Genomic DNA, 22,047 nt, shown 5'->3' with positions numbered 1-22,047 from the left:
TATGTACTCATTGATACGTGGATATTAGCCCCAAAGCTCAGAATACCCGATACAATTCATAGACTATATAAAGCTCAAGAAGAAGGAAGAGCAAAATGTAGACGATTCAGTCCTTCTGAGAAGGGGGAACAAAACACTCAAGGGAGGTTGAGGATGGGAGGGACGTGGGAGGAAGAGAGGAGGGTGACGGGGGTGGGGGGTGCAGGATCAGGTACAAGAGGAAATGGAGATGATGTGTCAGGAATTTGAACAGAAGTGTGTAGCAATGGGGGATGGGGAACTGGGGGTAGCCACCAGCAAGTCCTAGATGCCAGGAAAGCAAGAGGCTTCCAGGACCCAATAGGGATGAGATTAGCTGAAATGCCCAACAAAGGGGAGGGAGAACCTGTAGAAACCATATCCAGAGGTTAGGCAAGGCCTCCAGTTGGGGGATGGGATCACCCACTCATCTGCAGATTCTTAACCCAGAAGGGCTCCTGTCTAAAGGAAATACAGGGACAAAGTGTGGAGCAGAGACTAAAGGAAAGGCTATCCAGAGACCTCTACCTGGGGATCTATCCCATATACAGACACCAAACCCAGACACTACTGCTGATGACAAGAAATGCTTACTGACAGGAACCTGATATAGCTGTCTCCTGAGAGGCTCTGCCAGAGCATGTCAAAGACAGAATCAGAAGTTCATAGTCAACCATTGGACTAAGTGCAAAGACCCCAATGGAGGAGTTAGAGAAAGGACTGAAGGAACTGAAAGGCTTTGCAAACCCATAGGAAGAGCAACAATATCAACCAACCAGAACCCCAGAGCACCCAGGGACTAAACCACCAACCAAAGAGTACACATGGAGCAACCCATGGCTCCAGCCACATATGTAGCACAGGATGGCATTGTCTGGTCTCAGAGAAGCCCTTGATTCCCAGTGTAGGGGAATGCCAGGGAAGTAAAGTGGGAGTGGGTAGGTGGGAGGGGAGCACCCTCATAGAAGCAGGGGGAGAGGGGAAGGGAGAGGGGAGTTCCAGAGGGGAAACCAGGAAAGGAAATGACATTTGAAATGTGAATACATCAAATATCCAATAAAAAAATAAAAAAAAAGAATGCTAATATTGCAATAACAGGGGAGAGTTTCATTTGCAGCATTGTAATTCCCTGAATGAATTTTTAAGTTACCCTTAGAAATCAGCTCATTTCCAATTCATATGTTAATTCTGGTCATTTAATCGTTTACTTTGTTAGCCTGTCCCAGGAAGAGCCTCTCAAGGTTCAACATGAGGGTTTTGTTTGTATTGATCATGTCAGGACAAGATGCTTTTTGTACTCAATTCAGAGTTTCTATAATGGAAACGTGAAATTTGCCCTGAATAGACAATCAATCTTAACACAATCATCGACTCAATTGAATTCCTGAGTACATACCTCTGGGTAAATACTACACACATACTTTTTTAATGTAAGCAAGTCCATTTTTATTTATTTGAGTTTTGCTTTGTCTCATAAATTTTTAGTATTTTTTCTGTTTATTTGTTCTGTTTGTTTTGAGAGCAAGAGAAAAGACATGAAGTTGGATGGAGAGAAACTGGCAAAAGTTGGGAGAAAGAAAAATCATGACATATATATTATATATGTGAATAAAATATATATATTGAATAAAATTTAAAAAATAAATTATGCAAATCCTACATTGAACTCTAGTTTCATGCTGTTGTCATTGTTTTTTAAGATTTGTTTTATTTTTAATTTTAGGGGGTATGTATGTGCTATGTGAGTGTAGGTACCAGTGAAAGCCAGAAAAGGGCAGAAGATAGATTCTCTTGGAGCTTAAGTTATAGGTACCCTATGCAGAGGCTGGGAATTGAACTCTGGTCCTCTCAGAGGTGGTGTGAGCTCTCAGCAGTTGAGCTCCAGAACCTCACCCTGTCATTTGAACCAATGTCTCTAACAGGAACTGTGTACAGGCATGGGAGAAATTTTGTACTTATTTTAGAAAAGGTGTACTTTATGTGTGTAATCTTTTGCTTTTAGAATTATAATATACTTTATTTCTCCATTCCTGTTTCTCCCTCACAATCTCACCCATATACACGCCCTTGCTCTCTTTCAAATTCTGTTTCACTTAACTGTTATTGCATGCATACATGTCTACATCTAAACATAACCTTCTCTGCCTATATAATGTTACTTGTATGCATGTTTTCAGGGCTGACCATTTGGTATTGGATAACAATGGGTGTGTTCTTCCCTGGGGAAGACTATTTCTCATGCTTGTTATTGTTTGGGTGCCTGTAGCTCTTTCTGTAGGGCTGAGAACTCATGACCTTTCCCAGTCCACTTTGGCATGTCTATTGCTGTCCTTGTTCCATGCATGTTTGGGACGTTATGCTGCTGAGACTTTACGAATGTAGCTTTTGACATTACTAAGAGAAACAGTCTCACAGCAAACTCTCTGACCCTCTTATGCAATGTTCTCTGAACCTTATATAGGAGTGTTTTAAGCATGCGTCCATTGGAATTGGGCTTCATAATTCTGTCCTTTTATTGATTGTGGTCTTTTGTAATGGTCTATGTCTTGTAACGAGTCATCAATTTTCTTGATGAGTGTAAGGACTACACTTGTCTATAAGTGTAAGGACAAATGATTAGAGTGTAGTTAGGGATTATGCTGTCTTTGTAAAGTAGATGCTAGATCGATGAGTTCACTGACAGGACCAGGCATGGTTCCACTCTTACTGAATTAGATAGCTGTGGATTACTTCCAAGGCAAGAATGGCATTGTTACAAGTAAGGGTTATCATGCCATGCTCCTCATTGTAGTGGCATCCATTGTTCCTCATGTTCATTGGCATCATAACTGGGAAGGACTGTTGACTCCTCTCTCCTTTGGAAGCTTGTGTGGCACCTTCCAATACCATGAGAGCTTGCCTTCAGGGAGGAGGTGTTCAGGTCAGTTACAGCTCAAGGGCCTCTGTATCCTGTGTCTGGAGTACATGTGTATCCAGCAATTGGGATTTATCTTCCACCCGCTGGCCTCAAAAGAGGGCTTCTCATACCTGGTCTAAGAGCATTTGTTAGATGACCTTTGGTCCTTGGAGGAAGCATTGTCCTCCCAGATTAGAAAATTTTATTTAAATTATATATGTATGTTTATACAATAATGTCTGTATTCTTTAAATATTTGTCATCTATTTGTGAATTTTTGGTTAAATAGAACAGTTATTGTGGAACAAACATCTTCCTTGGTGAGAAAGACTGGCAATCTTTCAAAGCTTCATTTCACTGTTGATGGAACTGATGAGGGAGTCTTTGGTCCCTTCCTGTATTCTAATTCCTTCTCATGCAAGCTGTGACACAGTAGAAACATCCATCAACCTCTTAGCTGTATGATTCTTTCCTTATCAGTAAAATAAGAGTTTGAAATGCTCACACCTCACAGCTTTTATTCCAGTTTGAATGGCTTAATATCTCTGAAGCATAGAAAAGTTCACAATATCACAGTTAGGTTACAGCTTTAGGGAGAGCCTCCACTTCAGTTGTTAGGGTGCCTACGTGGAGACTGAGCTGCCCATCTGCTGTGCATGTGCAGGGAGCCTCATTCTAGTCCACGTGTGTTCTTTGCTTGGTTTATGAGACTGGCCTCGGTGGGAGAGGATGCACCTAATCTGGCAGAGACTTGATGCACCAAGGGCAGCAGAATAACCTGGGTAGCTCCTCCTTCTCAGAGAACTTCTACCTTCTCAGAGGAGAAGAGGAAAGGTATGGGGGAGGGTCTCAGTGAGGGGGGACCTGGAGTGCGAGCGGTGCTTGGGATGATAAATAATTAATTAATGTAAAAGTCCACAATAAGTTTGTAAATTCTCCTTACTGGGTGTGAGTGTATCAGATCAATAGAGATGAGTAAATAGATTCAGAAAGCAATTAAAGGTATGGAGTATGTAGGTTGACTCTGACCAGCAAAGATAGAGAACACTTTAGAAACAGAAAGCCAGAGTCAACGTTGCCTAGCATCATACAGACTCATGGTATTTTTCTCCCATCTTCTCTGTGTATAATGAGCATGGCGGAGCAGAGCCAGCATGTGACTCTCCATATTCTCTATGGCAAGAGGAAGGAAGCATCACTGTGTGGTGAGGAGCCTTTTGTGTGAGTACAAGAGTGATTGTATGGGATGCTGAGACGGTAGAGGACCTTTCTATGCCTGTGTGTCACGTGCGCTTCTGAGATGCACTGGGTTGGGCTTGCCTGAAAACTTGCTGGCTTTGTAACTTCCTGCTCATGCCTCACATCTGTAAATTTCCCCATCATTATTTGTAAAACAAACATTAAAAATAGCCAAGTGGCTGCTTTTAAGACTCAACCACATTTGTACAACGAGAAAAAGGCTTACTACAGAGTAGGTTTCCCAAAAATGTGAGATCCCCCAGATAGATGTAAATATTTTGGATCAGTTGTCTGTAGAAACAGAAACTTACATTGCATTGTATACAATTCTTCTTAGTATTGTTTTCTTCTCTTCCTGAAGCCTCAGTTAGCTCAAAGGGAAGCCAGTTATGTCCCAGACATGTGCTGTGGGATAGCTGTAACCTTTGTTTGTGTAAGAATTGTGATCCAGTCAACTCCAGTGGCTTAGAATCTTGGGAAGCATACCAAATTTTAAAAGCTAGAGTTTAATTGAAACATGGTGAAGATGAAGATGTCTCCTTGCATTGAAACCAGCAGAACCTAAACAAAGAGCAATCACAAATGCTAATTTAACTCTTTGGATCCAATTATAGCTAGCATTTCCATGAAACGGAGAAGGGAAAAAAGAAGAGTGAACTCAACAAAATGTCCGTTTTTGATGATTTTTACTCTCTAAAATACAGATTGCCCTGGGAAGTTACTTCTGACAATGCAGGGAACATAACTGTGTGGAGAAAAATGATGTGCCATTTCCTTAGACATTAACAACACTCTAACTAGAGCGAGTGCTAGGGACCCGTCAAGTGCATCTGAGGATCATTCATTGCTCAGTGCTGGCGCCCTAAAGACATGTTTCATGACAATCAGTGTTTCCCAGTGGTTATTGATTACCTCAAGTCACGGGACATTTTGAAACAAAACAGGTGTGTCTGTCATGCAAAGCCCTCTCCTTAAGGTCAAGGGTGAGGCCTCTTGCACTGTGGATGGCTAGGGAGGTGCTGATCCTTAATGAAACTGAGAAATCAAAACCAACACTATTTTCACACCCACTCTTCCCCTGAGTTGCAGCTCTAGAATACAAAATTTTACATTAAATACTGGTTGATATTCATTGATATTTCTATGTATCTCTGTACTTGGAATATTATCAACTATTCTATATCTAAGTTGTATTTTTAATCATACAATTGAGTTTTTTCTCTAAGAATTGTATTTTCAAACATGTATGGTGCTGCACACCCATAATAAATATCAGCACTCATCAGGAGAAGTTTAACCTTTACTACATCGTGAGTTCAAAGTTAGCCTGGAGAACCTAGTGAAACTCTATCTCAAAAATAAAAGTGGAATCATATTTTTCATGAACAGATGATGTATTTGCCTACTTTAACCAAAGTTCAGGATTTGTCATTAGTGTTAATGATGTTATTTCAAAGGGCATAAGAGACAATTATGATTCTCATTGAATTCAAAACACTACCGACATGTTTTTGTTTCCTTAATAGGAAATAGAAAATCGAATTTAAAATCTTTTGGGGCTTTGAAGAGATGAAAAAGCTTGTTTTGCAAACATGAGGATCCAAGTTCAAATCCCCAGAACCCAAGGGAAAAAAATGCAGGTCTGGTTGCATAAACCTGTAAGCCCAGCATCAGGAAATAGAGACTAATTGATTCCAAGAACTTATTAGCCAACCGGGTTAGGTGAAAGACACAGATGGGTCAGAGACCTTGTCTCACTGTAAGAGGCAGCAAGGCAAAGAGCCATAGAAAAACACACTCAAAGTCCAGCTCTGTCTTCCATGTGTACAAACAGGAGCACACACCTGCAGTCAAGTGCAACCACCATGCATATACCACACATACGCACACACACACACACATACATGCATGTGCACATGCACACACACAAACACATTCACACTCGTAATCAACTTTAAAATAGAATTGGATTATTTTCTTTTATGGGTGTATCCTCCTACATACATGCATACACACAATACATCAATCATTTTGATAAAAAAGGTTGTAAAATGGAACTGCACTGTTTTCTTTTGTAGATGGTCCATTTGTCACTTTTTTCAGTTTCATTCTTTCCATGAGGTTTTCTGCTTTTATACTGTGATGTTTTATACACACTAACTTTACACTGTTATCCTAAGTTTCTAAGGCCCTGATACTGCTGTTTTCGGCTCGCTGTGCAATGGATTCTTCTGTTTCCTCACTCTCTCTGAGTTAAGTGTTTCCCTGTGTGCTTGGTCACTGGCTGTAGTGAGCCTATTTTCAGTGACTTGCTCTTGGATGAATCTCCTAAGCAGTCAAAATGGATGGCACTACTTCTTCTTCATGACTTAGGGTTAGGGCTAATACACTAAGAGCCCAAGGCTTGAGGATCTCTAGTTAAAATTGCCAGGGGTCGAAATGTCTTCATCCTGGTTTTTGTGTCCTGACTCTGTGCTAGTGGGCAGAGTTTTTCTGCCCTAACTTCTCAGTTTCTTAGAGTCATGGTTCATTCAAGATACACCTCAGTTCTAGCTCTCGTCTCATTCACAGCCAGACTTTCCCACATTATAGTCTCTCTGGCATCTTTGTTTGTGGCATACAGCAATCTCCTATAATTTTTTTAACAATTTAAATAAGGTTCTTGTTTTGTTCTGTGGTACTTTTGATCAAATCCAGAGACCTTGGGTATGTTGACAAGCACCTTACCATGGACCTATATCTATCCCCAGCCTGTCAAGTTACTAATGTTTTAAAATACTTTAAAATATATTTTCACAATGCGCTTGCTACAATGGGGTATTTTTTACACTTATTTATTTGAGATGCACCTACTGCACAATACACGTATGGAAGTCAGAGGATATTTTTCCAGAGTGAGTTCTCCCCTCCCCAAATCAGACCCCAGAGATCAAACTCAGGAGGGGGACAAGTGGCTTTAACCACTGAGCCACTGTGCTGCTGTGCTACCATAACTTTTACTTGTTGCTTTAAACTAAGATTATTGAATTGCCCATAGCTTTTGTTTTTCTTACCATGTCATTATTCATAGTCTGAACAATAATAGTAACAATTCAATAGTTTATAATCCAATGACCAATTGAACTGAATCAACTAGTCTCTGTGACTTTGAAAACACTTTAATGATGTGTGCTTATCTGGGATTCTCCTTCATGTTCAGAGTCATAAGCTACAGATATAACTTTTAAAAATAAGGAACTCCGGGGGCCTTGGCCATACTTGAGACTTTACTTGATTCATCCCTCAAAATAACTGTAATAGAATATGGCATTTGGTTTCTAATTGGAAGTTAGAGAAAGAAGAAACTCAGAGTCTTTGTTTCAAAAGCTCCATCATTAAAATATTGACACTCCCATTTCCCAAAGCCTGAGAATGTGCAGTTGGTCTTCCACGAGATAATTTCCCACCATCCTCAGTAGTCAAGCTCCAAAACTACATGTAAAAACATTCTTTTTAAGAAGATAGATGTGAAAGAAAATTTCTTAGTGAGAGTGGGTGAAGTCGTATCACCGGAACAGCCACTAACAAAGTTCTGGAATCTTACAGGGAAATCTCAATGATTTGAGAAACTAGGCATCCTGTACCTGAGGTCAACAGTGGTTGCTACAACTCCACGAGGATGCATGAAACTCCACCAACTGTGAAAAAGTAAAACAAAACAAAAAACAAAAATCACCCCTTCACAAGCTTAAAAGCCTTTACCAAAGGGAGCTGAATTTCTTCAGCATTCTGTCCTGCATCTTACATACGGAAGAACAGTGTTTATTGGTTAAACTTTTCCAGTAATTTCATTCAACTGTAAAATCTTAAAACTTTGATGTAGAACACAGAGGATGAAAATAACCCTGAACTTTTTGAGAGATAATAGATTTGGGAAAGAAAAGCTTTACTTCTTGTGTACGGTTCACTCTCAACATGATTCAACAAATGGTGCCCACCAAGAAGCGAAGTCTGTCACAGGATCTTTCTGTATTTGTTTTTAACCTGGCTACATGAAGAGTGGTCCGAAATTCCTAGACTGAAGGAGAAAAGTACTTTTGCTCTAAATAGTATATTTAGATACCTTCTCTAAACATATAATTATTGAATATATAATTGTATACAAATTATTATATACAATGGTAATTTAAAGAAATTTGTGTAGCCCAGGCAGGCCTCAAACTCATGATCCTCCTGCCTCTACCTACTTCAGCAAATCCTACCAGTATGTAGCACCACAACTGACTACCAGCCAGTACCACCACAACTGGCTTCAGGCAAATGGATGGAACTAGAAAATGCCATCCTGAGTGAGGTAACCCAGTCACAAAAGAACTCACATGGTATGCACTCACTGATACATGTATATTAGCCCAAAAATTCAAAAATACCCAAGATACAATCCACAGACCACATGAAGCTCAAGAAGTTGGAAGACAAAGAGTGGATGCTTCAGTCCTTCTTAGAAGGGGGAACAAAATATTCACAGGAAGAAATACAGAGACAAAGTTTGGAGCAGAAACTGAGGGAAAGGTCATCCAGAATCGCCCCCACCCGGGTATCCATCCTATATACTGTCACCAAACCCAGACAATATTATGAATGCCAACAAGTACGTGCTGGCAGGAGCTTGATATAGCTGTCTCCTGAGAGGCTCTGCCAGAACTAACAAATACAGAATCAGATGCTCTCAACCAACCATTGGACTGAAAATGCAGCCCCAATGGAGGAGATAGAACTGAAGGAGCTGAAGAACTTTGCAACCACATAGGAAGAACAATATTAACCAAGCAGACCCCCGCCTAGAGCTCCCAGGGACTAAACCACCATCCCAAGAGTACACATGGAGGGACCCATGGCTGCAGCCACATATGTAGCGGAGGATGGCCTTATCAGGCATCAGTGGGAGGGGAGGCCCTTGGCCTTGTGAAGGCTCGGTGCCCCAGTATAGGGGAATGCCAAGGCAGGACGATGGGAGGGAGGGATGGGGTGGGTGGGGGAGCACTCTCATAGAGGCAGAGGGATGGGGGAAGGGATAGGACAATTCCAGAGGGGAAACCGGGAAAGGGGATAACATTTGAAATGTAAGTAAAGAAAATATCCAATTAAAAAAAGAAATTCGTGATTTAAACAGTAAATCATGTTTGAAGACATTCTAGAAACTGTTCAGAGAACTTGGAAATCTTTATTTAATCTCACTGCTGATTACAAACAGAGCAAGAATTTAAAGCAAAGCATTTTCCTAAAGACAAAGAAATAAATCAGAATAGAGATTGTAGAATAAAAATGTTTTGTTAAGGAGACCATCTAATTCTTGAAAAAGGCATACAGTCATTAAATCACTTAATTTAGCCAATAGATAATGTTACTAAACAGCATTAGAGCTTGGCCGAACTCAATTCAAAGACAAGATCTCCTTATGCTGCCCAGACTGACTTCAAACTTGAAACCTCCTATGTAACTAAGCCTATGGGTGTGGACCACCTGGCCCAGCTTCACAGTAAATTTGCAAATAGCTCTGTATGGAATGCTAGGATCAATTCATTTTTCTATAATTTTTTTTCTTGCCATGCATCTTCTTGTCTTTGGTGTTTTTGTGTCAAGAGCATATGCAGCATTACTAGAGACTGTTAAAAGTGCAGAGTCCTCAGCTACATCTAAGACCTAGGGAACCAGGAGTTTTAGCAGAACCTCCAGGTGGTCACATGCCTATCAAAGTTTGTGAAGGTTTGGGGCTGGGGATTTAGCTCAGTGGTAGAGCACTTGCCTAGGAAGCGCAAGGCCCTGGGTTCGGTCCCCAGCTCCAAAAAAAAAGAACCAAAAAAAAAAAAAAAAAAAAAAAAAAAAGAAGTTTGTGAAGGTTTAAGTCTGTCTGAGGAGACAGCATTTTAAGGCTTGGAGAGGGCTCAGTGGGTAAAACTACCTATTGCAAAATCATGAGGACCAAAGTTCAGATCCTCAGCATTTGGTGAGAGCCTTGTCTGCCATGTAAGCAAAATGATGGGCCGCAGGTCAGCGAGGGACCCTGTCCCCAAATGTAATGTAGGGCACTGTGGAGCCTCAGGTCAGAGAGACCTTGTTCCCCAAATGTAATGTGGGGCACTGCGGCGCCTCAGGTCAGCAAGAGACCCTGTCCCTCAAATGTAATGTGGGGCACTATGGAGGAAGATAATCTATGCCCCATCTCTGGCCTCTACACACTAACACATGGGCAAGCACATCTACAAAGTACCACCCCTGCACACACACAGGGAAGGAGGCGGAGTGAGAGGGAGGGGGAGAAGAAAATTTTTAATTGGACAGCAAATATAACATTGACAAAAGTGTCCTGAAATTACCTATTGACTGTGGATACAAAATGCAATGACTATACACGAGCAAGAAAGAAAATGCTGGGCAGTACAGCTAAGAGGTGAATTCTACATTGTCTGAATTGTATCTTAACTTCCCAGGAATGGACGGTAGGTTATAGTAGATGCGTTTGGCTTGCACATCTCAGATGAATGGAACCACTTCCAACTTTTTTTTTTCATCCTCTAGAAAATGTAGATGACCCATTTCCTGGGGGCTCAGTCCTCACCAGGAAAATACACCACAACAGACTTTGACTCTCTCAACCCTCCCTGATCACTGCCCAAAAAGCCAATCTATGTCATGAGGGTCTGCCAGGTCCCCCGGGTGGGGTGGGGGAGGGGAGGAGGAGGGGTGGAGCCCTCTATCCCCACTCTGGAAGAGCTAACTGAACTGACAAAGGCTTTCCTAGGAAACAGCTTGCGGAAGGCTGTGGCAGGCCAGGAAACCTGGGTACTCAGTCAAGCAGAGATTAAGGGAAGGTGTAAAGAGCCAGAAACACTATCTGCCTGCTGCACATGTGGCCACAGCCTGTGGGGGGCAAAAGAGGAATGGAGACTTTGTTTCTCCATTCTGTCAGCTGCTGTCTTTCCCTCCCCAGCACCACTGTCACCAACCTCGTATAGGTTGATGTTGTTGCTGTTGTTGTTGTTGCTGCTGCTGCTGCTGTTAAATAAAGGCTCATGGTTACTGAGAGGCCATTAGTAAAGAACTGGTCTCTGGTTTTTTTGGTCCTCCTACGGGTACAAAATCCTGAATGGGTCTATTTCCCCGTTTTAATCTCAGCTCCAGGGTGAGAAGGGGGTCTCCCATTCTTTCCCTAAGTAATCCTTGCTCAAGACCAGAGGGCTATGGTAGAGCAGGAGAGTGCACTAGGATAGGGTTTGTCCCAAAGTGTCTTCGGAGACCCTTAGAGTTCTGATCACCTCTCCCACACAAACTGAGTCACTGGAGCGAAAACTGGAATCTGTTCATATCGTGCCTGTTGAGCAGAGTTCTTCAGGGTGGCAGGGGCTGTAGTAATTGATCAAGCATACCCTGCCCCCGTGGTGACAAAGCATCAGGTCCCCTGCGGTGACCTGGCATCCCACCACCTGTGGTGAGGCGGGAGTCACACAGGCTCACTCATAGGGTGAGCGCAACCCTCAAGTGCCAGCCTAGTCCCACGCGCGCGTTCGCACCCCTAGCTTGTCTGGGAGTCTGAAGAGACGTCGCTGGTGAGACACGCGCGGGACCCACTCCTGCAATCCATACTGCCCTTGCCCATACTTACAAGCTGGGATAGTAGCCATAAGGTGGCTGCTGGAGCTGTGGGTAGCCGTCGTCTCCCAGCTCGTCCATCAGCAGATAGTCCTGGCTCTCGTTGCGCCGCGCGCCGGCTCCAGGGGCAGCCTTCGGAGAGCCACCCCTCCGGGTCACGAACCCCGGGCTCTGGCTCATGGCACAGCGCCCGGCCGGCCTGCACCCCGGCTTCCGTGGATGATGACCTGGGGAGAAGGGGCCGCGTCACCTACCGAGCTGGCCCAGAGCAAAGCGATGCCCGGGAGAGGAAGATGAGGGAAGAGATGAAGATGCCTGGCTAGCTAGGTTCTGCCAGCGGCTTCCCTGCCCGCCAGAGTAGAAGTCACTACTTAGGGGCTTAGGAGACAGCCACGAAGGGAACCTTGACCTGAGCGCATCCGGACCGCGCAGACAGGCGGTCCCAGGTTCCCAGGCAGAGGGCACAGGCGGAGCCTCAGTGGCAGCCGCCAGGGAGAGCAGCTGAAGAGTTACTATGTCAACCGCGACTCTCCAGCCCTCGCCTCCCGCCTTCTTCCCCCACATCCTCCGTCACGATCCCCACCTTTAAAGGGATCCAAAGGACCGTCCAGAAATCCGCCGACCCCTGTCTGGAAGCCACAACAATGCAGAGCCAGAATAAACCTAAACTAGGGGGAGCCAGGCAAGCTCTTTATTTGGGCTTGGGAGGGCTAACTGCTCCCAAAGTAGGTTTCTTAAGTAACGCCAAGGGAGGGCTTTCGAGGAAGTTTCTTTTAAGTAACACTCAGAAAGCAGGGTCCTCTCCGTCTTCCACACTTCCTTCATGGTTCTCGAAATGTTTCTCTCCCGTTCCCAAGCTCCGACGGAATTTGGACTCCACTTTGAAATGAAGAGCGGTCTGTGTTCTTGCCGCGGAATGTTCCTGGTTCCTGAGAAAACCAACAAGAAAACGGACATTTTCTGATGATGCCTGCTTGCTTTCGGGAAAATTCTCCATGATTCATTTGAACGCCAGAAATCGTGGCTCTGCTTGTCCTAACTGCTTTTAACATTTGTTTAAAAAAAAAAACCTGATTAATTGTCATACATCTGTCAAAATCAAAACCTTCTCAATAAGAACAGAAGGAAATCTCTCAGTGGTTAAAGTGCTTGGGGCAAAAGTATGGGACAGGAGTTGAGGTTTCCAGCATTCATGTAACAGTCCTCCATAGTAAAACGCATCTCTAACTGAGGCAGGCAGTTAAAGGACTGTCTTTCCTAATAGTGCTCTCAGGAAAGAGGAATGGTGATTAAATAATCAGAGTGTACAGCTCTCACCTCTAAACCCTGCATTTGGAAGCCTGAGGCAGAAGACTGGGGAGAGTTCAAGTCTAATCTTGACTATATATGAGTGCCAAGCCAGTGTGACCTACAGAGTCACAATTTGCCTCAAAAGAAAAAACATAAAAATTGAAAAGCAAATAAAATTGACAGAAATGGATGCAGAAATCAGGTTAATGTGGTGGTCCCAAAAAGAAGTAGACATGTCTCTCTGAGAAGCTGCACAGAGAGAGAGAGAGAGAGAGAGAGAGAGAGAGAGAGAGAGAGAGCAGATGTGAGTCACACCTGAGTGAAAGAACAAGTTCTGCTTCCCCAGAAACAAGAGACAATGAAATGGGTGTTGGAGTGACAGCAATGTCAACCACCTTGAAAAGCATAAGGAAGTCAGAAGAGGTTACAAATCAATAAAATGTTGTCTTTGGCAAACACTGAGGAGAGCTGGAAAAAAGGAGCAGAACCCAAGGACCTAGCTTTGTGTTTGGCAAACGTTCACTGGATATAAAAATCGTCTGTGGAAGGCTCATTGTTAGTCCTGGCACCTGGAGTTGGAGAGACGACTCAGTGGTTAAGAGCTGTTCTTCTGGAGGACCAGAATTTAGTTCCCAGCACCCACGTTAGGATGCTCACAACTGCCTCTAACTCTAGCTCCAGAGCATCCAATGCCTTCTAATGACTTCTGTGGGTGCTGCACCAACATGCATGCACACACACACACACACACACACACACACACACACACACACACACACACACCACATTCAACACATACACAGGAATGTTTTTTCAAGGCTTGATACTCGATGCAGTGTTCAGAGGTAGACTTTGGGGTGTGATTGGATCCTGAGACCCTGACCTCCCGTATGTGACATGGTGAAGGACTAGAGATTTGAAAGGGTTACCAGGAGGTATTGGAAGCTTGCAGGAAGAGTGGAGGAGGAAGAGATGCATGACAGGCCTGCCTGGAGGGTTTGTCTTGTCCTTCTCTCCTTTCCCTCCCCTCCCTGCTCTTTCTCTTCAAGGCCACTATGAGGTAAAGCAGCGTTTTCTTCACTACAAGCTGAGAATCATGGAGCCTGCAGTGAGCACGGACTGAAGTGTCTGAGACGGGAGCTAACGTGAGTCTGTTCTCCATAGTTGTTCTCTCTGGTATTGTGTTAAATTAGGAAGCTGAAGACATCACAGAGATGTATTGAGGAGACCAGTGAGTGGGCTATAAAAGACATAAAGGAGTCTGCGGACAGAATCATACTTACCCTCAAAACTAACCTACAGCTGGTTGCTTCTGAGAGCTTCTTTTAAGCTATCAATATGTGATAAATCAATATGTAATCAAAGTGTGGTTTAAAACTCTTACGACTTCATAGCAATTATACCCAGCACAAAGATTCTTCTTGAAATTTGGTCTGTGGTGGTTCTGGTTTGTTCTGTTGCTGTAATAAACAGCATGATTTGCTTACTTCTACATCAGTCCATCACTGAGGGAAGCAGGTAGGCCATGAGAACCAAGCCCTAAGCAGTCTGCTCATCTTGCTTTCTCATACAGCCCAGGGGCCCCTGCCTATCCACAGGAGACTGGGTCTTCCCACACTGATCAATACTTAAGCAAATGCCGCCACAGGCCAATCAATTCTTCACCTGAGCTTCCCGATGAGCAAATGACTCTAGTTTATGTCAAGTTGACAAAAACTGAACAACAGAGTGATTGTACCATCTATAAATACTCAAGACTTAAATTAATCAATTAATACATGTTTCATTTAAGCAATGCCTGGGTAATCTCCTTGGGAACACCGAGTATGGGAGGCAATGGAGTTGGTGATGCAATCTTCAACCATCTTCTAGTCAACTGGAATTCTGTAAGTTGAAGGAGCGTTAGAGAAATCCACATAGATGGTGGAAGTGTTAGGCTTTCACCTCAGAAGAGCTCCCAGGGAGTCTGTCACTTGTGTTGTGGCAGATACTTGAGCTGTTTGTGCCTTTTCTCAACACTGTTTTTCATTCCCACATAACAACCTTCACACTGAACAAAGTTATTAAATTTATACGGTGACATCAATTTATCATTTGGCAGAACAAGATACTATTTTTCCTTCTTGTTTGAAATATAGTCATCACTAGAGTAATGTAAGGGCATTTCTGTGGTAGGCGGACAGGGTATATAAATGAGTCGAGGATTCTGAAAGGTTTATGTGATGAAATAAATGGCCAGATGATGTTTGAGTGTGAAATGTCCCTACCGGCTTATGTGTTGGTATCTTTGTGGTCAGCAGATGGGCTTTGGGGGACGTGATTCCATCCTAAGGTACCTGACCTACTCAGTAGAATAATTCCTCAATGGACTCGACTGTGATGGCATTATTGGGAAGAAGTGAAGCATCAGAGAAGGACTTTGACTGGTGGAAGTAGGTCACTAAGTGTCTTCAGGGAGCTGAATACTCTCTAATCACGGCCCTGTCTGTCTGCGCTCCCATCTGCCTGGGCATGGGTTTGCCCTGAGACAAGGAAGCGCTCTGCATGCTTTCCCTCTGCTTTCAGGGCCCCCATGCTCTGCCTCAGCACAGGTATGGAAACAGCAGCCTTGACGTTTAGGTTGCCTCCGATAGCACTGTGGGCTGAAATAAAGTTTTCTTCCTCTTTCCTTGTGGATTTCATCCTGGCAACACAAAGTGTGACTGACACAGACAGGCAGGTAGGAAGTAGGACAGCCTGAATTCATTTGTGCTTTTGTAGGGAGTATGTGCACTCTGGAAATCCTCATATCCTCCTGCCTCAGTCACTGTCGGGTGGGGAATACAGCTGCACATCACAGTACATGACTAAGCCTCACTAACTGGTTGATAACAGATATCATCTGATGTCTCTATGTCACGGGTTGTTAATCTGTAAGGAAATGTAATTACTGAGGGCGACACTGTCTCTAAGGTCCCACATTCTCTAATCATGAAAACAGTAGTGCTTTTATGGTTAAGTCAGTAAAGAACGAGAGGATACCTTCCCTACCAAATGCTTCTGAATCAAGTGTGGAATATTGAGCAGATCTGGAATAAGGAGGAAAGGAGGGGCATTAAACCGATCTCAAGATTAAAAATTGCTGTTTGAGAGAAGAACATGACGTTCTCACAGAGTTGGACATTTTAATTCAAATCTGTAGCTTTATGTAGTGCATTTCAGTTGTTAATTCTAAAGCACAAGGGTGAATGTGAGCTATCGTGAAAGGCAACTTTGCTTCTGTATACCTATGAGCACTATGTGACTGATTATTACATGGGACTGAAGGGACAGCTCGGGAGCAGAAAGTGCTGCTCTTCTAGCAGATCCAGATTGGTTTTCAGAACCCACAAGGGCAGCTCACAGCCACTGTAACCCCAACTCCAGAGTATCTAACATCTGCTGACTTCTAGAGGCATCTGCATTCATGTGCACATACACACACAAAAATGCAGAAGTCAGTGAAATTCATGTTGAAATATGAAGCAAAGTAGATGTTATATTGTTTCAACGATTGTTGAGATAGATGGATGGTAAATAAATAGATGGATGAATGAGTGGATAGACGGATAGATAGATAGATAGATAGATAGATAGATAGATAGATAGATAGGTAGGTAGGTAGATAGACAGACAGACAGACAGACAGATCTTTTGCCTCTGTGTTTTTGTTTTATACATGGTTTATACTGTTCCTTCACATGTTTCATCCTGCTATATGATGACAGAGAATAATACACATGTTTGTAGTTCCAACTATAACTAATGTATGAAAGACTTATTTCTGATTACAGAACCCCAATATAAGTGGTGCCAATGTAACAATATTGATTTAAAAGGTGTTAAGATGATATTTGTCTGAAAAATCCATTTGGTTTTTAAACAAAAGGAATCAATGGTTTTAATGGAAAACCTTGAAACTACTAGAGAAAAATATAGGGAAAATATTTTGCAATGTAGACAAATGTCTTTTTGGATAGACTCCAATAGTGCAGAAAATAATAAATAATTAACAGTGTTGTGTCAATATATTAAAACATTTCTGCACAGAAAAAAAGACAACCAACAGTGAAGACAGTCTACAGATTGAAATATTATCTTTTTCAACTATTCATCTATCAGGGGATTAATATTTAGACTGTATGAAGAGCTGAAAAATATAACCATCAAAAGACAAATAATTCAATTGAGAACAGGCAACTGAACTGAACGGTTTGAAATACAGAAATATAAATGCCCAATAAGGAAAATATGTAACATCCTTAACCATCAAGGAAACAGATCAGAAGTACACTGAAGGTCTGTTTCATCTCAGTGGCAAAAACCATTAGCAAGGAAAGAAGCAGTAACCATTGTTGAGGAGCAGTGGGAAGGGAACCCCAGAGCACTGTTGACAGCAATGTAAGCTAGTCCATGGAAATCAGCATGAAAGTCTCTCAAAAGCCAAGAGAAAACTTACTACACAAACCAACCCTACCACTCCTGGGCGCATCAAAGGCCATATGCACCAGACATTCATGCACGCCCAGTTTATTATGGCACCATTTACACCAGCCAAGTCAGAAAATCAATGAGATGCGGTTCTATGGATAAACGGACTTTTAAAATGTGGTATTTGTAAATATATGTGTGTGTGTGTGTGTGTGTGTGTGTGTGTGTGTGTGTGTGTGCGCGCGCCCGCGTGTGTGTGTGTGTGTGTGTGTGTGTGTGTGTGTGTGTGTGTGTTTTCATTCGAATGAGGATGGTCCTCATATATTTGAATGCTTATTCCTCAATTGTTGGAAATATTTGGGAGAGATTAGGATATGTGGCCATATTAAAGGAGATGCATCAGTGGGGGGTTTCAAACGCCCACAGCATTCCAGTTTGTTCTCTCTCTCTCTCTCTCTCTCTCTCTCTCTCTCTCTCTCTCTCTCTCCCTGTCTCTCTCTCTCTCTCTGTCTCTCTCTCTCTGTCTCTCTCTCTCCCTGTCTCTCTCTCTCCCTCTCCCTCTCCCTCTCCCTCTCCCTCTCCCTCTCCCTCTCCCTCTCCCTCTCCCTCTCCCTCTCCCTCTCCCTCTCTCTCTCTCTCTCTCTCTCTCTCTCTCTCTCTCTCTCTCTCTCTCAATGTGTGAGCTCTCAGCTACTGCTCCAGATTCATGCCGGCTTCCCACCATGATGGTTACAGACTTTTTGCAACCATTATCCCCAAATTAAATGTTTTCTTTTATATGTTGCCTGGGTCATGGCTAGATGTCGCAGCAATAGAATAGTGACTGAGACACTAGCCCTTAAGAAGCACAAAGCCACACTGTCTGCAGGGCAATGAGCTGAATGCAAGACAATCACGTTAGGTAAAATTAGCAGCGTCCTTTTAACTCTGCAATGCCTAAACTTGATGACCATTGTGTTCCAGCTTCAAATACAACTGGTATGAGATCATCGGAAATCACAAATAGATTTGTCTTTGAGAATCTCCTGCTATGACACAGGTAGGAGGTGTTTAATATACCATTTCTTTCCCAATTTCTATTCTGAAAAAGCTATCAAAGGCAAATGAGAGAAATATCTGGGGGGAAAAATCATAGTTTATCTAAATTTTCCAATTATCTATGCTGTATACCATAAGTACTAAAGCATTGCCTCTCTACAAAAACTACATTAGATGTTCCCAACCCATTTTATAATAAACTGATAATTTCTAGTCTTTTACCCTGAAACTTAAATATTGCCTAAGAAAAAGAGTGGTCAAGTGTTTGGCTGGGGAAATTGATGGTTTGCATCAAGAGCACTTGCTGTGCTTGCAGGGGATCTGGGTTCTGTTCCCAGCACCCACATGGAGGCTCCCAGATGATAGTAACTCCATTTTGGAAGATCCTACACCCTTTTCTGAACTTGTTGGATACCAAATTTACATGTACAACATATCTATATATACAGACAGAACATAGACATAAAATAAAAATAAACATGCATTTTTAGAGAGAATAATCAGATATAACTTATAAAAACTAACAAACTGCATTATCTTATCTGCAGATATCCAGTCCAATTTTGCAAAATGCTCTAATCCCCTTTGCTAACCCAGTACTAACCCAGGGTCATAAATTGTCTTTAGTTTCCTTGTCTCTTTGATCTGGAAGCTTCTCATTTTACTTCAGTGTAACACTGGCCTTTTGAAGGGTTCAAGTCAATTGTTTTAGAAATCTCTTTAACTGAGTTTGTTTGATTTCTACCAATAAGTTGAGGTTTTGCATTCTGTATGGAAATATCACAGAACGTATGTCAGAAAACATAGTATATCAGGTTGTCTGTTAATAATGTTAACATAGGTCACATATACAAAAATGGTTAAAAACGGAACACTGCTATGATGTGAATCTTGCGACTGAGTTTATGAGGTGACACTTTGAGTCTTTGTGCCTCGTGCAACTTCCCCCGCCCCCAGTTTTAGCATCCATTAGTAATTCTGCCTGAACCAAGTGACACTAACACAGTCACAAATGGTGACTCTTCTTCTTTCTACCTTTGTAATGTTTACGCATTTATTTATTTGTTTGATTGTTATTCACTGATTGATGCAAGTTCTTGCTCTGGAGTCCAAACTAGGCCTGTTCTTTATGTCAACTCAGGCTGGTCTCAGGCTTACAGTCCTCTTACCTCTTTCAAGCATTGGAATCAAAACTTTGTTCCATCATCTTGGGCTATTTTCTGAATTTGTTTATGAAACATTCATAACAGCCAAGACATGGAAAATAGTGAGGTTCCTAAAGCCACTAGTTACTTCTGTTTTCTCTTGCTGGTGACTTATTGTAATAGAAATTCACCTTTCCTTACCACATATTCACATATTCACTCATTATTTATGAGTTCATGAGTATATGTATCTTATTCAAGAGAGTATCCACTGTGGTGGTTATCCACTTTGATGCTCAAATGGAACTATATTTGAAATTTTTTATCTGATTCAGAAAATAACTCTGAAGTTCTTGAGATCTTCCTCAATTTTTCTAATATATAGTCTTCCACTTGGTAAATGAGGGAGTTGCAAATTATAACCTGCAAACTTTGAGCCATCATTCATTTTTAAAATAAAGTTTTACTGTTACACAGCTATCTTTTTGCATATCCTTTATAGATGATTTTTGTGGTACAACCAAAAAATTAAGTAGTTGCAACAGAAACTCTATGTGTCAGAATGCCCATGATCGTTTAAAAGAAGTTTTCTGTCTGTGGGTAAAGATGCTTAGTGTATTAATATTAAAGGTATAGCCTATTAATAATCCAGGTAATTAATTAATAGTAGATGAATAGCCTTGAGAGTATGTAGTTTCACATTGTTGGAGACAAAGACTAGAGTAAATTCTTAGGAGTAGACTTAGAGACTTGGAGCAGGCGGAGTTTCTTAAATCTGAAACACCTATGTATGCTTGTTAAATTTGGGCAAAAGTCTGCCAATTGCATATGTAAACTTTTTTCAACTCGTCCTCTTATCCCTTGCTCGAATCTAAGCACATTCCTACTAGTTTACCAAGTATTGTCCCACCATTTCTGGATAATATATTTAAAGCTTTTCTGGTTTTGAGAGTAGACATTTTTCTCTGGCCCTTGTGTAAGTTCTGTGCTTCGCTCTGTCATCTCAATGCCACTGTCATGACACTTGAGCCACTCACAATGTGTCATCTCAGTGCTACTGTCATGGTACTTGAACCATTGTCAACCGCTCATCTCAGTGACACTGTCATGAAGCTCAATGCCTTGGCCAACTCTGTCACTGTTTGTTACAGCTACAGTTCCCTTTAAGTACTTGTTGGTTTTAGTTTAAATTTAAATTTTAGTATAAAGAGTTAGGCTTCATTGTGGCATTTTTGAAACAAAATTTGTGGTTAGTTGGTTGTCCTCTCCCACTACTCTGGAGGATGTCAAATAGTGTAACTGCTACAGAAATCACTGTGGATATTGCTCCAAAAGATAAAAACAGAGCCTACAGGAAGGCCCAGCTATGCTTCTCCACACACGCAAAGGACACAGAGATGCTCGTGCATCCATGTTTATCGATGCTTTATTCCCAACAGCCAGGAAAGGGGCCAAGCAAACCACTAGGAAATGAAGATATGGCAAGGTAAACAACAGGATTTTGTTTAGTGTTAAGAAAAATGAGATGGTGCTAATTGCAAGAAAATGGATGGAACTGGAAAATGATACAGTAAGTGAGGTGGGCCACTCTTTGAAAGAGAGTCTTATGTTCTCTCTCATGCAGAGATCCTAGCATCAAATGTTTCTGTCTGTGTAAGTAAGGGATTTGAGTTAGCTGGGAGACCACAAGAGACAAAGATGGGCAAAAGGTCGCATGTGACATGAACATTTAAACGACACGAAAGAGTCTTGTGTAAGACACAGAGGAGAGAAAGATGGGGAAGGAGTGGAGCTAAAGATTGGATGCTTTTTAAAAAATTAAACAGGCAATAAAAGAAGAAAAAGACTGCTTAATCTTGGTTTCTACATGTGTGTGTATGTGTGTATGTTGTACACATTTGTGTGTATGTAGGTACATAAATTTGTAGGCACATTTCCAGAGGCTGACATCAGGCATCTCTCTCAATCACACCTATCTTCGTTTTTGAGGCAGAGTCCTTCACTGCCTACAAGCTAAGTCCTATAATCGATCTCCTCTCCAGGAAGCTCCAAAGTTCCTGCCTCTTTCCACCTCTCCAGGATTGGAATTTTTCCCTTAAAAATAAATCATAACTTCCTTGTCCTTTACTCATTAATTATGTTGTATTGTTGTACAGACATGAGAAAACTCTAAATTTTTTATTCATAACACAATAAAAGTGGTTGAACATAAGTTACAAACTAATTTTTCCTGAATGACAACTCAAATTTCAATCCTATCTATCGATGTTTGGCACTGCTGCTTGGGGTCTGCCCATTCAGGCATGGTATATAGCCAGAGACTGGCAGAATTTATTCACAGAA

The 22,047-nt window shown here is 42.0% G+C and overlaps 1 protein-coding gene across 1 annotated transcript in view; it reads right to left on the bottom strand.

Moving 5' to 3' along the window:
* Positions 1-11,962, bottom strand: part of Trpc6 (transient receptor potential cation channel, subfamily C, member 6) — a gene marked incomplete at its 3' end in the record, with an annotated part of 104,593 nt that extends 92,631 nt beyond the window's left edge. Inside the window, 1 exon segment of the mRNA NM_053559.1 lies at positions 11,796-11,962. Coding sequence (NP_446011.1) covers positions 11,796-11,962 — 167 coding nt within the window.
* Positions 11,963-22,047: the final 10,085 nt, after the last annotated feature.

Source organism: Rattus norvegicus, chromosome 8, assembly GCF_036323735.1.
Source record: "Rattus norvegicus strain BN/NHsdMcwi chromosome 8, GRCr8, whole genome shotgun sequence".
In the NCBI taxonomy this organism is placed as follows: domain Eukaryota; kingdom Metazoa; phylum Chordata; class Mammalia; order Rodentia; family Muridae; genus Rattus; species Rattus norvegicus.
This window is presented reverse-complemented; position numbering and strand designations above follow the sequence as displayed.